This window comes from Thermobia domestica, chromosome 6, assembly GCF_964235325.1.
Source record: "Thermobia domestica chromosome 6, izTheDome1.hap1.1, whole genome shotgun sequence".
NCBI lineage: Eukaryota > Metazoa > Arthropoda > Insecta > Zygentoma > Lepismatidae > Thermobia > Thermobia domestica.
In genome coordinates, this window is record NC_137459.1 from 21,066,120 (window position 1) to 21,080,183 (window position 14,064).

The window sequence follows — 14,064 nt, forward strand, 5'->3', positions numbered from 1 at the left end:
ACACATTACACAACAGAAACTTATATCTACAATCGGATAAATGCCCTGGATGGGGGAGAGGGATTTCACCCCCGGGTGACTTTGTGAAATCATAATTGTTTTTGATGTTTCAAAAGTTTAATTAGTTACGTAATTTCTGAAAGAAAGGAAGAAAGTAAGTACAAATTGGTGAAAGTATACTTCCATTGCTGTTACAAAGCTTTTAATAATATATTTTTTTAATACAAAATTACACAAAACATACAGAATGAAGGTGAAGTAACATTATTATAAGGGTCAAGTAATTCACAATAGAAAATAAATACATGAGTTTAAGAATGTAATTTCCTTTTGGTACTGTCTTCTCAGAAGCTGTCATAAAGCAAGTAGTAATCATCTTCGAAGTAATCGTCGTCACTTTTTTCTGGCTGAAGAAAAAAAGAAATCAACATTTTAATTAATAAGGATGACAAGAATTAAAAAAAAAACAAAAAAAAAAAAAACTCATTGCCTTGGGAAAGAAAATAATCATTCTCAAGGCAAAATTATTTTCAAATATTATTTGATTAGATGAGTACTAAAGTAATATACAGGTACTTGAACGTCAGCTAAATATGGTGCAGATTGACAAGCTGTTGGGACAGTTCAGCATGGTTACTTTAAATAAGAGAGATAAGAAATTAATCTGTACCAGCGAATCATCCCCACCATTACTTCCTTTGTACAGATTTGCTTCATACCTGAACGAATATAATGTACACAATATCATATAAAAGAGTAGAAGTGGGTGACTCCCTACCGCCCAAGCCATATTACTAAATGTATTAACTGAAATTTGAAGTTAATCCTCATTTTGTCACGAAAGTAACGCATATGGAAGGATTTTTTTAAAAATACCCATCGTAGGGAAGTGCACATGCACCTCTCTTTTGTTGTAAATCTATCTAAAGTGAGAAGCTAGTAGTGAAAATATCAACACTTTCATAAGGATTCTGTACGATACAAGTATCCATCGTATTCCAAGTGTCCACGATTAAAGGAATTCTTAATCTAAAAGCAGCAAGCTAATTCTACATTGAAAGTTGTACTGATATAAAGCAGCCGTGACTCAGTTGGTAAAGCGTTGGCTTTGAATTCGGAAAGCCGTAGGTACGATTCTCGAGGCCAGATACTGAGAATTTCCAACGCAATTCCTCATTCACACCACAGAAGCCTAAAGGCATTCAAAATTTAAATTAAATTACAATGTACTGAAAGTTATTGGTACACTCCAGTCAGAAAATTCTGAATATTCTCTCTCTCTCTCTCTATATATATATATATATATATGTGTGTGTGGGTGTGTGTGTGTGTGTGTGTGTGTGTAAAATTATATCACTGGCATTAGAGATATGACATTCAGCATGTGAACTCTCTGATAAAGATAAGGGAACTCATATTTCAGCGTTTTCGAAAGAAATTCTTCAAAGGGAGAAAAGGGAACGTACACTCAAATTTCTTTATTTCATCAGAAAGTGCCGAATGTAAAGATTTGGTTAAGTCTGAGGTATGAAATTTGGTTTATAAACGCTTAACTACAAATAAGAGAATATGTGTTTCAGTAGTTTTGAAAATTCTGCTTCTAAGGGAGAAGAGAGAATATTTATATAATATTGAAATTTCCCTGTGTTTATTCACAGAAGCGTTGCTTAAGTTAGAGACGTAAAATTGGGTATATAAACTCTTAATAATTTAACGTGTTTCAGCATTTTAGAAAATTCTGCATACGGGGAGAGGGAGGAGGTGGTCATTACTATCTATATATACACTGATCACCAGTTGAATTAGAGATAACAGGACAGTTGCAGAAACCGCCCTGTAGAGGCTCCACCAGTGCATGTGAATGAAACGCATCGCGCGTGTACTGTTGCTGTATGCTTCCCCTCTCGGTATCCGTGTCAGTGCAGTGTTTGATGGGGAGGACAAAGGACCTGAATGCATTTCACCGTAGTCAAATCGTAGGGGCCATATGACTGAGTGGCTCGATTTCGGAAGTGGCTGCGGCTCTCGGATTTTGACAAGCAACTGTGTCAAGGGTGTATCGTGAGTACTTGGCTTCCGGTAAAACCACACTCGCACGAGCAAACTGCCGCGGTCAGGGGCGTGTTAACGACAAGAGTAAGCACCAACTGGCCCGCATCGTAACAGCCGATAGATGGGTCACAGTGCATCAATTCGTGGAGAGGTTCGATGCAGGACAACAACGCGGTGTTAGCAGCCACACAATCCACAACCACCTACTTGCCATGAGGTACAGAAGCCATCAGCCCACGTGAGTACCCCTTCTAACCGCACAACACAAAAAACAACGTGTAGCATGGGCAAAGGAACACCGCCACTAGACCGTGGAAATGTGGGAAATAGTTGCCTGGACAGATGAGTCACGTTTCACATTAGTACGTGCCGATGGACAGGTACGGGTGCGTCGCTAACCGCACGAGGCAATGGATCCATCGTGCCAGCAGGGAACTGCTCAGGCTGGTGGTGGTGGTATTATCATCTGGGGCATGTTTACGTGGACTGAAATGGGTCCCCTAACACGTCTGACACGGTCCCTCACAGGTGAACGCTACAGCGATCTTCTGAATGACCATGTTCTGGCATTTGATCGGCTGCAACATCCAGATGCTGACCTAATCTTTCAGCAGGACAATGCGCCGGCTCACAGCTCTAGGATGGCAGCAGATTGCTTTTATGAGAATTCCTTTGATCTGATAACACTTCTCTGGCCATCACGGTCACTGGTCCTCAATTCCATCGAACACATCTGGGACGCCATGGGACGACGCCTTCGGGCTCTGTGGGAGAATTTGCAGCAGATATGGATTGAGATGCCACAACAACACTTCAAGCGCCTTGTGGAGTCCATGCCGCGGCGGGTAGCCGCCGTTATCAGAGCGAAAAGTGGTGCTACATGATGTTAGGTAGATGTCTCTAATTCAACTGGTGATCAGTGTATATAAAATTGAATTCACTGTTTGTGACTAAACTTGAACCACCCGACCGATCTCGTTCAAATTTTTAACATTGATGAGGTTCGTGCCTGGAATGGTTTTTATCATTTCACTTTGACGGTGCAATGTGGAAGAGGGGAAGGGGGATATATATAAAATGAAAGTGACTATATTTGTGACTTAATAACTCTTGAACCACCGGACTGATCTTGATCAAATTTTCAACACAGATGAGGTTCGGGTCTGAGATGGATTTTATCATTTCATTTTGACGGTGCAACTTAGGAGAAAGGGTGTGGGGATATATATGCTGCACATGTGATCGAAAATGAGCGATATTAATGTCGAATCTATAGGTTTGGGATTTCTGAGATGACCAGTGACACTTTTGATGCCATTTAAATCCAAATTCAGCCCCGCAGCTTGGGAGAGGGGGAGATATTGAGTTGTGAATTTAAAGTTTTTGTTTCAACCCAAGATAATCAACGCTAGTAATATTTAAATTTCATTTTATTTATGGAGAAAGTACCCATTCTGAGGATTTGCTTAATTCGGAGATGTGAAAATCGGTACATAAACTCTTAAGTAGAAATAACTAAATGCGTATTTCAGTGTTTTCGATGACTTCGTTTTTAAAGAGGGTAAAGGGACAATAAAATAATATAATATAAAGATTTTCCATTATTTATTCAAAGTATGTTTAATGTAAGAATTCGCTTATGTTGGAGATGTGAAATTGTTATATAAACTCGTAATTAAAAATAAGGAAAACACGTATTTCAACGGTTTCGAAAATTTCTCTCCTGGAAAGGGAAGGGAGCAGTGTGAAAGAGCAGGGCTGAATTAACCCATCTGGAGACCCGGGGGTAGGAAAAATAATGTTTGGCCTCTGCTGACTTCACCTAATGCATTTCTGTGAAAGTGTCATAGGAAAGTTAAGGAAATATGTTTCATGATTGTATCTTCATAATTCTTTTTAGATAGCCATTGAGATTTTGATAAGAGTGGAGGCCCTGGGCTATAGCCCCCCTAAGCCCCTCCCTTAATCCGGTCCTGTGAAAGAGTGAAAGTGATTCACTGAAAATTCAGAGGATGATAGAACTATTAATCTCATTGCATACAACAAAACACTTACTTCAAATATTGAACAGAAGGCTATATGTAAAAACAAAATGAAAAAAGTTGACGAGAAACAGCTAGAGTTCAGGAGAAGTAAGGGCACACGAGATGCAATTGGGTTATTAAAGGTGAGCGGTGTAAGATTTATAGAAAAAGGCAAAGAATCGTATGCTTTAATTATTGATCTAGAAAAGGCTTTTGTCTGCCTTTTGTGAATTGTTCGTGGGAGTTCTAAAGAAGGTTGGGTTGAAGTGGAAAGATCGAAGTGTCATAAGAAACTTACATATGAACCATCAAGTAAGTGTTAGAATGGGGGAAAAAAGGACAGAGGAGAGTTCGACAGAGATGCTGTTTCGTGAATATTATTTATCTAGAAGAGATACCGAATAAGAGCCTAAATAATGAAGACGGCATTTCAGTAAAATGTAGAATGATTAGATGTAATGGTTTGCAGATGATATGGCACTTGTGGACGAAATCTGGAAAGGAAATCAGTAAGATGTTAGAAAACTTGAGGAAGGGCTCTGAAGAATATGGGATGAAAATACATATTAGAGAAAAGCCATGGTAATTAAAACAAAGCGGTCGGTGTCAAATATAGAAATAGGATGGGAGAAAATAGAACAGGTGACTAATTTTTGATACCTGGGTAATCTTATTGATTATGATATGAAATACGAACGTGAAATAAAAGCAAGGATAGGAATGGCAAAAGAAGCCTTTAGGAGGAAGAGAAGTCTATTTTATGGGACCTTGAATAAAGAGTTGAGAAAAAGATTTGTAAAATGCTTCGTATGTATGTCTAATATTGTACTGTATGGAGCAGAAACATGGATATTACGCAAAAATGATGAAACACGACTGGAAGTTTTCGAAATGATGGTGTGGAGAAGAATGGAGAGAATTAGTTGGGACTAATTAAATTCAAATCGGAGGGTATTAGAAATGGTAAAGAAGAAAATAACTTTTTAGATATTATTAAGAAGAGGAAGAGAAATTGGTTGGAACATTGTATAAGAAGGAACTGTATCATGAGGGACGTGCTAGAGGGTATAGTGACAGGAAAGAAAGGGAGGGGGGCGAAGAAGGCTACAATTGATGGACAATATCAAAACAGAGAAATCGTACGTGAAGACGAAGGGGTTAGATGAAAACCGTGAAGCGTGGAAGCTTCTCAGTTACTGCAAGTGATCTGCCAATAATGGCAGAATACCTATGATGATCATAATAATATGTATCTACGATAGATTTGGACAGAAAACTCGTTTTGTTATAATAAATATGAGTTTTTTTTAAAAGTACATATGCTAAAGGAAGTGAAGGGGACTCAAATGTTTTGTTGTGAGTAGAGTACCTCATAAATGCCTGGCGTTAAGGAGATGAAACTCGGCACAAGGGTGGCAGGGACGGGCAATTGCCCCCCTGAGTTTGAGATTTACATAGATTTTATCAATAGTGCATAATCCGTAAGAAACGCGAAATTCTACTTATATGAAGGGTCTTGCCCCCCAAGCAAAATATGAAATGATGCTCCAGACTCGGCATAGAAACTTCTCATTAAAAATAAGCAGACAGGTAACCCAGCTTTTTTAAAATTCCATTTTAAGAGGAAAGAGGTATTTTCTATTTTCCCCCCTCCACACTGAAAGTGGTGATGTATTGCTTTGTGATTGCATCAAGGGTTACCTCGAGCTACGTTTCAATCACCGCTTTGATCAAAGAGTGTATCCTAAAGGAGTAAGTACTAAGTTCAAAATTAAAGCAAAAAGTAAAGTAGCTCATGAGGTCTTCAAGTAAGAGAGATGAAAATTTGTATTTAAACTGTTTATTACAAATAAGCGTGTAAGTGAACCAGCGTTTTCCCAATTCCGGTTTTAAGGTGTTGAAGATGCAATTTCTATTCCACCACATTTTAATATATGTCTGATTTTTGTTTATTGAATCACGGACAATGGCTTATGCGTTTGAAACAAATCATGGAACATAACTCCTGCCTCAAGGTTTTTATTTATCATGTCGCATTGATTAAGGGACGTATCCCAATGGGGTAAGAGAGTTCAAAATATACCCCCAAATTAGAGTATTTTATGGGTTTTTATAATTACACTTTCACTGACATGCGTATCCTAAGGGGAGAAGAAGTTAAGATACTTTCCATAAATCTATTCTCCCCGTGCAAAGAACGAGCATTTCAGGTAGGTACTATATAAATATGGTGTTGCTAAAAATAAACTGATGTGCTACAACTTGAGGCACCGTTGCTGCAAAGTAAGAACTACATAGTCGACGGCGGTATGGAGAGTGCTTATTCGATGCTATAGTAGTTCTTTAATAACTTACATTTTCCTTTGATTATTTAAATTTCATTCACAATGAAAGTAAATGTGACAGAAACTTAGATTGAATTACTGAAATATAAGAAATAATTGTTCATGTTTATCAAATCAAATGTATGTATTTTTCTGCATAAAGGAGAATAATGTACACTACAATAAGTTATAATTATTTCTTTTTGTCTTGCATATTTTTTCTCGTGATACACTTTTGCCCTAAAAAAAAGTACAGAATTATTACTCACACAATGGCAGTACAAGAACAGTAGGGTTGTTTATATAGGCGATGTGGAATTTTGATCACCTAAATAACATAATAAAAATGGTTTTTAATTTTGCGCTGTTATTGGAATACCCTTTATATGAAAAGTTGACAGCTAGTTTCTGCCATCTTCACCCACCAGTGGCTTACTTAGAAATTCATCAAGGGGGGTTCAACCACTTATTCTCGTATCCGATATGTGCGCTATCTAAAAATACAAGGTTCAGAATCCTAAGGTACTCACGCAACAATTTTTATAGAGACAGTTTGGCTACGGGTATGTATAAAAGTAACCAAGAAAGTTCTGTCGCTTTTGTGGAGGCCTGTATTCCATTGACCCTCACACAATGAGTTGAATGCCGATGGCGATAAAGCGGAGGTCAATTGTTGGTGTGGGTATATCCAACATACTATCTGGTTGTGGCAGTTCAGTTACACCATGAACTGGCATAAGGACAAAGTGAACATGGAACCTCCACAGAGCGTCCTAAGGGTGTGTATGCTGTACGAGTTCAAACTGGGGTCAAACATCGCTGCAGATGCGGAAGATATGCCAGGCCTTTGGTGAGGATGTTGTGACTACGCGGACAGTGCAGCGGTGGTTTAACAAGTTTAAGGACGGTGATGAAACACTCGAAGTCGAACCACAAGCCGGAAGACCAACACATGTACAAAATGAAGATCTTCAGGCAGAAATTGAGAAAAACAGTGGCCAGACATGTGAGAAACTGGAACTACAATTCATGGTGAGTGGAGAAACCATTCGGCAGTACCACCATCGACTTGGGAAGCACTACAAGTTGGGTCGATGAGTTCCACATGATTTGACTCCGGACCAGAAGGAAACGCGAGCAGACACATGTGTTTCTTTGCTGTATCGTCTGAGGAAGGAGCCATTTCTGGACATGGTGTTGACATATGATGAGAAGTGGATCCTGTAAGAAGCTCCACTGCGCCGTCATCATTGGTTAGCATCCCATGAACCGGTTCCAAAACAGCCGAAACCAGCACTGTACCAGAAGAAAGTTCTCCTGTGTGTTTGGTAGACTTCTCGCTGCATCGTGCATCGGAAGCTCTTACCTGCTTTTCAGAGTATCAATGCAACTGTGTACTGTCAGCAGTTGAACCGTGTTCAAGAAAAACTCAAACTCTGGAGCCAGCACTTGTGAATCGAAAAGGGGTCCTCCTGTTACAGGACAACACTAAGCCCCACGTGGCTAGGATGACCCGGGATACAATTCTACGCCTTGGATGGGAAACACTATTGCATCCGCCACACTCCACGGACATTGCACCGTCCGATTATCACCTGTTGCATTCCTTGGACAATCACCTTAAAGGACGCCAGTTCAAATCCCTAGTAGAGGTGCAAAATACACTTGATACCTTCTTCACTTCGCGGTCTACCAAGTTCTACCGCGATGGCATCCGTGGCCTTCGAGAACGTTAGCAAAAGGTCGTGGATGCTGATGGGTACTATTTTTTATCTTCCAAGTACGTCTTAGATGACATATTGATGTTCGAAAGTGGTGGGTGAAAAAGCGACAGAGCTTTCTTGGTTATCTTATAATTTGAAGTCTTCAGTAACTACCTCTATAAAAATTGTTGCGGAAGTGCCGCAGAATTCTGGAACATGGATATTTGGATAGGTCACATAGTATTGCATAGTCCATAGTATTGCAGCTATGGACTTCTAAAGTTCATTTTTGTCATGTTTTCGGTAGCCCTTAACTGCGAAAGGAAGATTTGTATACCCAGATTAGTCTATACTTTTCGTCTTATCTTGATGTCAGGAATCAACTCCCAAACTTTGTCGGTGTTGTTTTGAAACACCCTGCATATATATATGCAGGGAAATGTTCAGTCAAATGGAAAAGTCCAATTGCAAGTATCCGGACGTGTTAGTCCTGTTTGCTGTTTATATCCACATAAGTGTAGGCCATAATAAATGTTACATTTGTTGTGCACGGGCGTAGTGTGGCACGTTAGCAAAGGTTGGTTACTTATCATTGTTCCTTTTTCTCCCCCAGGTAAAACATGGCACCATGTGACACACCAATTGAAGTGACAGAGACCAATTACCAAGGAAAAACAGCGGGTTGTGATAATCTTTCTTTGTGCAGAAGGTGTCCATCCAGCGGATATACACAGGAGAATGCAGGTTGTGTATGGTTCGAAGTGTGTTTCAGACAAAACAGTGTGAAAGTGGTGTCGGCGTTTGCGTGGTGGCAGGGAGGCACTGACTGTTGATGCGCGACCCGAGAAGGTGACGAATCGTATTCCTGATGAGACAGTTGCTGCGATTGACAATTGCATTCAAACTGCTAGACGTGTCTCCTTGGATGCCATTATTACTCAAGTACAGGTGTCCCATAAAACTGTGCATAACACTGTGCGCAATAGACTTGGTTACGGGAAGGTTTGTGCTTAAAGGGTCCCCAAGTGTTTGTCCTAGGAACAGCGACAGAACAGAGTGGGAATATCACTGAATCATTTGACGCGATATCAGAACGAGGGCGACGATTTCTTTGGAAAGAACATCGGCGGAGATGAATCCATATTCCCACTTTTTCAACCGGAATTCAAACGTGAGAGTAAGCAGTGGAAACATGCAGGGTCGCCTAAATCAAAAGAAAATGCTCTCCACAACATCAGCTGCTACGGCCATGTTGACTGTGTTCTTCGACGAGCAGGGACCTCTGCTAGTGGAGTTTCTCCCCAAAGGAGAAACAATAAACGCCAACGAATACTGCGACATTCTCCGTCTGCTGCGGCTAGCAATCAAGAATAAACACAGGGGTAACCTCAAAGGGCATAATTTTCTTGCACGACAATGCCCGGCCTCATGTTTCCAAACAAACACAGGCCGCCTTATGCAGAGTCGTTTTCACAATAGATTAGCGTCATACTAAAAGCCTAACTACTGCAGGAAACATATGTTAATCGAATTCTTTAGTATGACACTATCATGCGTCAGAACGACTCTGCATAAGGCCCAGGATCTTTTGTTGTCGTGGAAGTGCTAGACCACCCTGCGTATAGTAATGACTTGAGTCCCTGTGACTTCCACGTTTTTGGGCCACTCAAGAAACACCTCCGGGGGCACCACTATGGATCGGATGAAGAAGTGCAGCAAGCTGTGACAGAATGGTTCCATGCTCAATCCAAGAAATTCTTATTCCAGGGCATTCATAATCTCGTGTCAAAATGGAATAAGTGCCTCAACAGCAACGGTCATTATATATAGCTCTAGCTAGTAATAAAGTCTCTACATGGAAATGGACCTTTTCATTTGACTGTACCGTCCATTCACTGTAGCATATATAAGTCCATATATGTAGCGTGTTATGCAAATATGAACTAAGCTCCAAACTTTGAAAATCCACGTAAATGCGACGATTGGTTCCTGTTACGCATTAGAAGGTTTTGCATAATCGAAAAGAGAGGAAAACCAACACCTTTACAAAAAAGAAACATAATTTCACTTTTGATTACGGCTACATTAATGTTGGACATCAACCTTTATGCGTAATTTTCTTAAAAGTATGAAAGTGGCGCTTAGTTCGTTTTCGCAGGACACGGTACATATATAGTAAATGTTAATTTTGCTCAATAGAAGGTTTAAATCTTGAAACCCTCCCTCGCGGAGACCATGCATATATCCAATATTTCCTAAGGGTATATTAAGACATGGAAATTACAAAATCTTTGAGTTTTACGTCCCACGGTTATGCCGGTTAGACTAAAGGAGACGGTGATGATGAATAATGAATGAAAATGGCGGAATGAAGAAAGTGGGAGGAAATGGGAGAGCCCCGAGAAAACCCACGCACACGGTGTTTGTCCACCACAAAGTTCACTTGGCGGGGCTGGGATCGAACCCAGGACCCCAAGCACCAGAGGTGAACGCTCTACCACTGAGCCACCGCGGCCCATGGAAATTACAAGTGCCATGTTTTAGCTTGTATTGATTAGTTTGTAGTCTTTTACCTCTGATTTCTCCGTTTTCATAAAAGTGGAAATGGACACTCTAGCTTTCAATCCTTCATATACAAACAATTAGTTTATTGTATGTTTGCTAATCAGAAGAAAATATTATTACAAATAAATACAATGAAAGAAATGAAACTTACCTTTGGAATTTGTGTAGCCATCCTTAAAGTTCTCGAATATGCATTTCTATTTCTTCTTCTACTTGCAGTTGTTTTTTCTGTCGGCTGGGTCACTTTCTGCTCCGTTGTCACCGTAGTCTCTGTGGGAGAGAAAATGTTGCTAACACTACTTGCGAGGCGTGGGTCCACATTCTGTGTTCTACGGTCTTCGTAATGAGAAACGTTTCTGACTTCACGTCTAATTTGATCTACTCTTTCCCGTAGAAGCTGTAACTGCAAGTTGGTCATATTTTGTAAAATCTTCAGATCACGACTCATTTCATCTAAACGAATAGTTTCCATGAATTTAACATTGTGTTCAATTTGCTGAATTCTGTCCAAAACTTCTTTCCATTCCCTTTTCTGTGCGATAAGACTTGTGGTTATTTTCTCCAGATTTGTAAGTTTTTGTGTTGTAACATTCGTTATACCGTTAACGTATTTTATTATCTGATTAATATTATGTTCTGCATTTGTACTATTGAAACGTTTAGTTTCATTCATCTCTGTCATAATATGAGCAATTTTTTCATCGATTTCTTCCTGCTTCGTTGATGTACTTTCTGTTTCGTTCATGGCGAAGTCCACCGAAGTCTTGAGTTCAGAGAGAGAGCGCTTTACTTCGACAATCTGACTACTTACAAAACTAATTTGTTTATCATAAGCAACGATTTTTCCTTGCAAAACATTAATTTGTTGAGTATTGTTAATGATATTCTGCTCAAGAGTTTTCACACTATTTTCTAATTCGCTTACCTTACCATAATTAGATAGCTTCCTTTCGAAATCAGTTACTTTTGACGATAATTCATTTATATCATATTGCAATGCGTTGACATTTGCTGCTTTTTTGAATAACACTTCACTCATAACACTTTCTATGTGGTTTTCAATGCTTTGATCGATTTTCAGTTGCCACGTTTTTAACCGATCAGTTTCTGTTTGGTATTCCACTAATTCCGCCAGTTTCTCGTTGTGACTGCAAACTATTAAGTTCAGGTCAAGGGAATTGTCGTACTGGCACGAAGTCTTCAAACCCTTGACAAATACTACCAAACTAACACACTGCATAAAATTCAGAATCTGCATTTTGAAGACTGCAACTCAATTTTACTCTATCTACATTGTATGGGAATCTTGCCAACTTCATTTGAACTTTCAGCCTGACACAGACACAAGAAATGAAGATAATAATAAAATAAAATAAAAATAATGTCCTTAAATAGTCGCATCATTGTACCGAGTCTTATATCTGTCATGATGCTTAATTAATAAATAATTACAGTTAATTGTTGATATCTCCCGTATGGTTATATCATTACTAAAAATAAAATATTTGCTGGCGCTCTACATTTTTTAAGAATAGCTACTTTGGAAATTTGTATGACAGTATTTTCAAATTTATACCGGATACAATGTGAAATGAAATGTTTAATTTAACGTTCCATGATTATGGTCTTTAGACCAAAGGCAACAGGTATTAATTACAAGTGAAATGCGCGTAGTCGAGAAAACAAATCGCTTTTTATTTGATTATTATTATTTTTTCTGTACAAGACTGACCTCCAATTTCTGTTTAAACAATTTATTACGTTTTAATTATGCACAATGGATTAAAAATTTAATTATCTGCAAGTTAGGAACCAAAAACCTGCGCAACATAATATTCCACGTGTTTGTATAGTATGTCAAAGTCTGTCAGAATACAAAGCTTGATCCTGATCCGATGAGCTTGGTGTATGTTTATTGTTTTTGAAAGCCTGATTCAAACTTGGATACTTCATAACTCGAGAACTGAAAGCCTGAGGAATATGTTTTACACTCTTATATATCAGGTCAAGCCTACAATATGTCAAGTTTGATTCCGATCGAACGAATTCGGTTTGTCTTTTTTTTTTAATCTGGCTCATAATTTGACTGCCTATTACTCGGAATCCAAACATAGTAGTTCACACTGTTATACAGGGTGTCCGAGAAGTCCTTCCTTGATTACAGAAATTGATAACTCAGGCTAGAAATAAGATAGAAATATGAAACTGGTGTTGAATTGTTTACAAACTATAAAAGTTTTTGTCTGTGTTAGGTTTGTTCTGTTTTACCAAGTCTCAATTTTTTTTTTGTTTTAGGTTTGTAGTACGTAAGTAAGAAGCCCAAGAAGCCATGCCAACCAACCAGGAGAAGGCACAGTGTGTCTTGTGGTACCATGAGACACGATCACCAACCACGGTGCAGAGACAGTTCCAGACAACATTTGGGAGGACTCCACCTGATGTCAAGAGCATTAAAGCCTTGTATGGGAAGTTCAAGAACACAGGGCCGGTTGCTGACCTTCCGAGGTCTGGTCGACCAAGAACCTCAGCAGACACGGTGGAGGCTGTGCGGCAGTCTTTTCTGAGAAGTCCTAAGAAATCGGTGCGCAGGGCCTCACGTGAATTACAGATGCCAAAAAGCTCTATCCATGATATTTTACACAAACGTTTATTGTTTCGTGCTTACAAAGTGCAACTCGTTCAGGCCTTGTTGCCCGACGACGGTACACGTCGATATGACTTTGCGGTCGAAATGCTATCCCGTATTGAGGACGATAATGGTTATCTCAGATGAATTGCCTTTTCCGACGAAGCAACATTCTTTGTCAGTGGAGTAGTGAATCGCCATAAGGATGAGGTCTACCGAACACGTGTACCAGATCTTGAAACCCTGCAGCAACGAATAACCACAGTCGTTGCATCGATCCCTCCAGTGATGTTGGCTAATGTGTGGATGGAAATTGAATATCGCCTAGATGTGCTACGTGCTACCAAGGGAGCTCATGTGGAAGTGTACTGATGTGACGAAAACTTTTATAGTTTGTAAACAATTCAACACCAGTTTCATATTTCTATCTTATTTCTAGCCTGAGTTATCAATTTCTGTAATCAGGGAAGGACTTCTCGGACACCCTGTATAAGCAGAGTAGAATGCTTGACATATGCCCTGAAACCTTGCCAAAAGTGCCTTGCTAACGGCCATATTTATTGTTGTAGAGTCATAAAAGTGAGGAAAGTGGTTTGTATTATGTATAGATCGTGGAAAGCATTGTATTATATGTATTAAAAATAACACAAAAGTAGGATATACCGTCAAGATGGTGTTCTTCAACACGAATAAACATGTTGAAGCGTCTACTCTTGAGTGATTTTACACGGGTCAGTCAGAAAGTAGTTGCACTCCTTTGTAAATATTTT

At 39.3% G+C, this 14,064-nt stretch overlaps 2 protein-coding genes across 2 annotated transcripts in view; one reads left to right on the forward strand and one right to left on the reverse strand.

The window, feature by feature from the left end:
* The window catches only part of EDTP (Egg-derived tyrosine phosphatase), a 71,869-nt gene extending 61,917 nt beyond the window's left edge, over nt 1–9,952 (forward strand). The window contains exon 12 of the mRNA XM_081761387.1: nt 8,717–9,952. Coding sequence (XP_081617513.1) covers nt 8,717–8,737 — 21 coding nt within the window. The 3' untranslated portion in view covers nt 8,738–9,952. The remainder of the gene's footprint in view (nt 1–8,716) is intronic.
* LOC145687875 (uncharacterized) lies at nt 15–11,978 on the reverse strand. The gene is made up of 2 exons (XM_081761388.1): nt 10,820–11,978; nt 15–407 (listed from the first exon to the last, which is right to left on the reverse strand). Exons 1-2 carry the CDS (start codon nt 11,924–11,926, stop codon nt 345–347), a joined length of 1,170 nt encoding a protein of 389 aa, XP_081617514.1. The 5' UTR covers nt 11,927–11,978; the 3' UTR covers nt 15–344.
* Between the last annotated feature and the right edge of the window lie 2,086 nt (nt 11,979–14,064).

What these genes read in the sequence shown, in the direction of transcription:
- LOC145687875 (XM_081761388.1), bottom strand. Translation starts at nt 11,926, where the DNA reads ATGCAGATTCTGAATTTTATGCAGTGTGTTAGTTTGGTAGTATTTGTC. An exon ending in TGGCTACACAAATTCCAAAG is followed by an intron (nt 408 to 10,819) that starts GTAAGTTTCATT and finishes TTTTTTCTTCAG; the next exon opens with CCAGAAAAAAGTGACGACGA.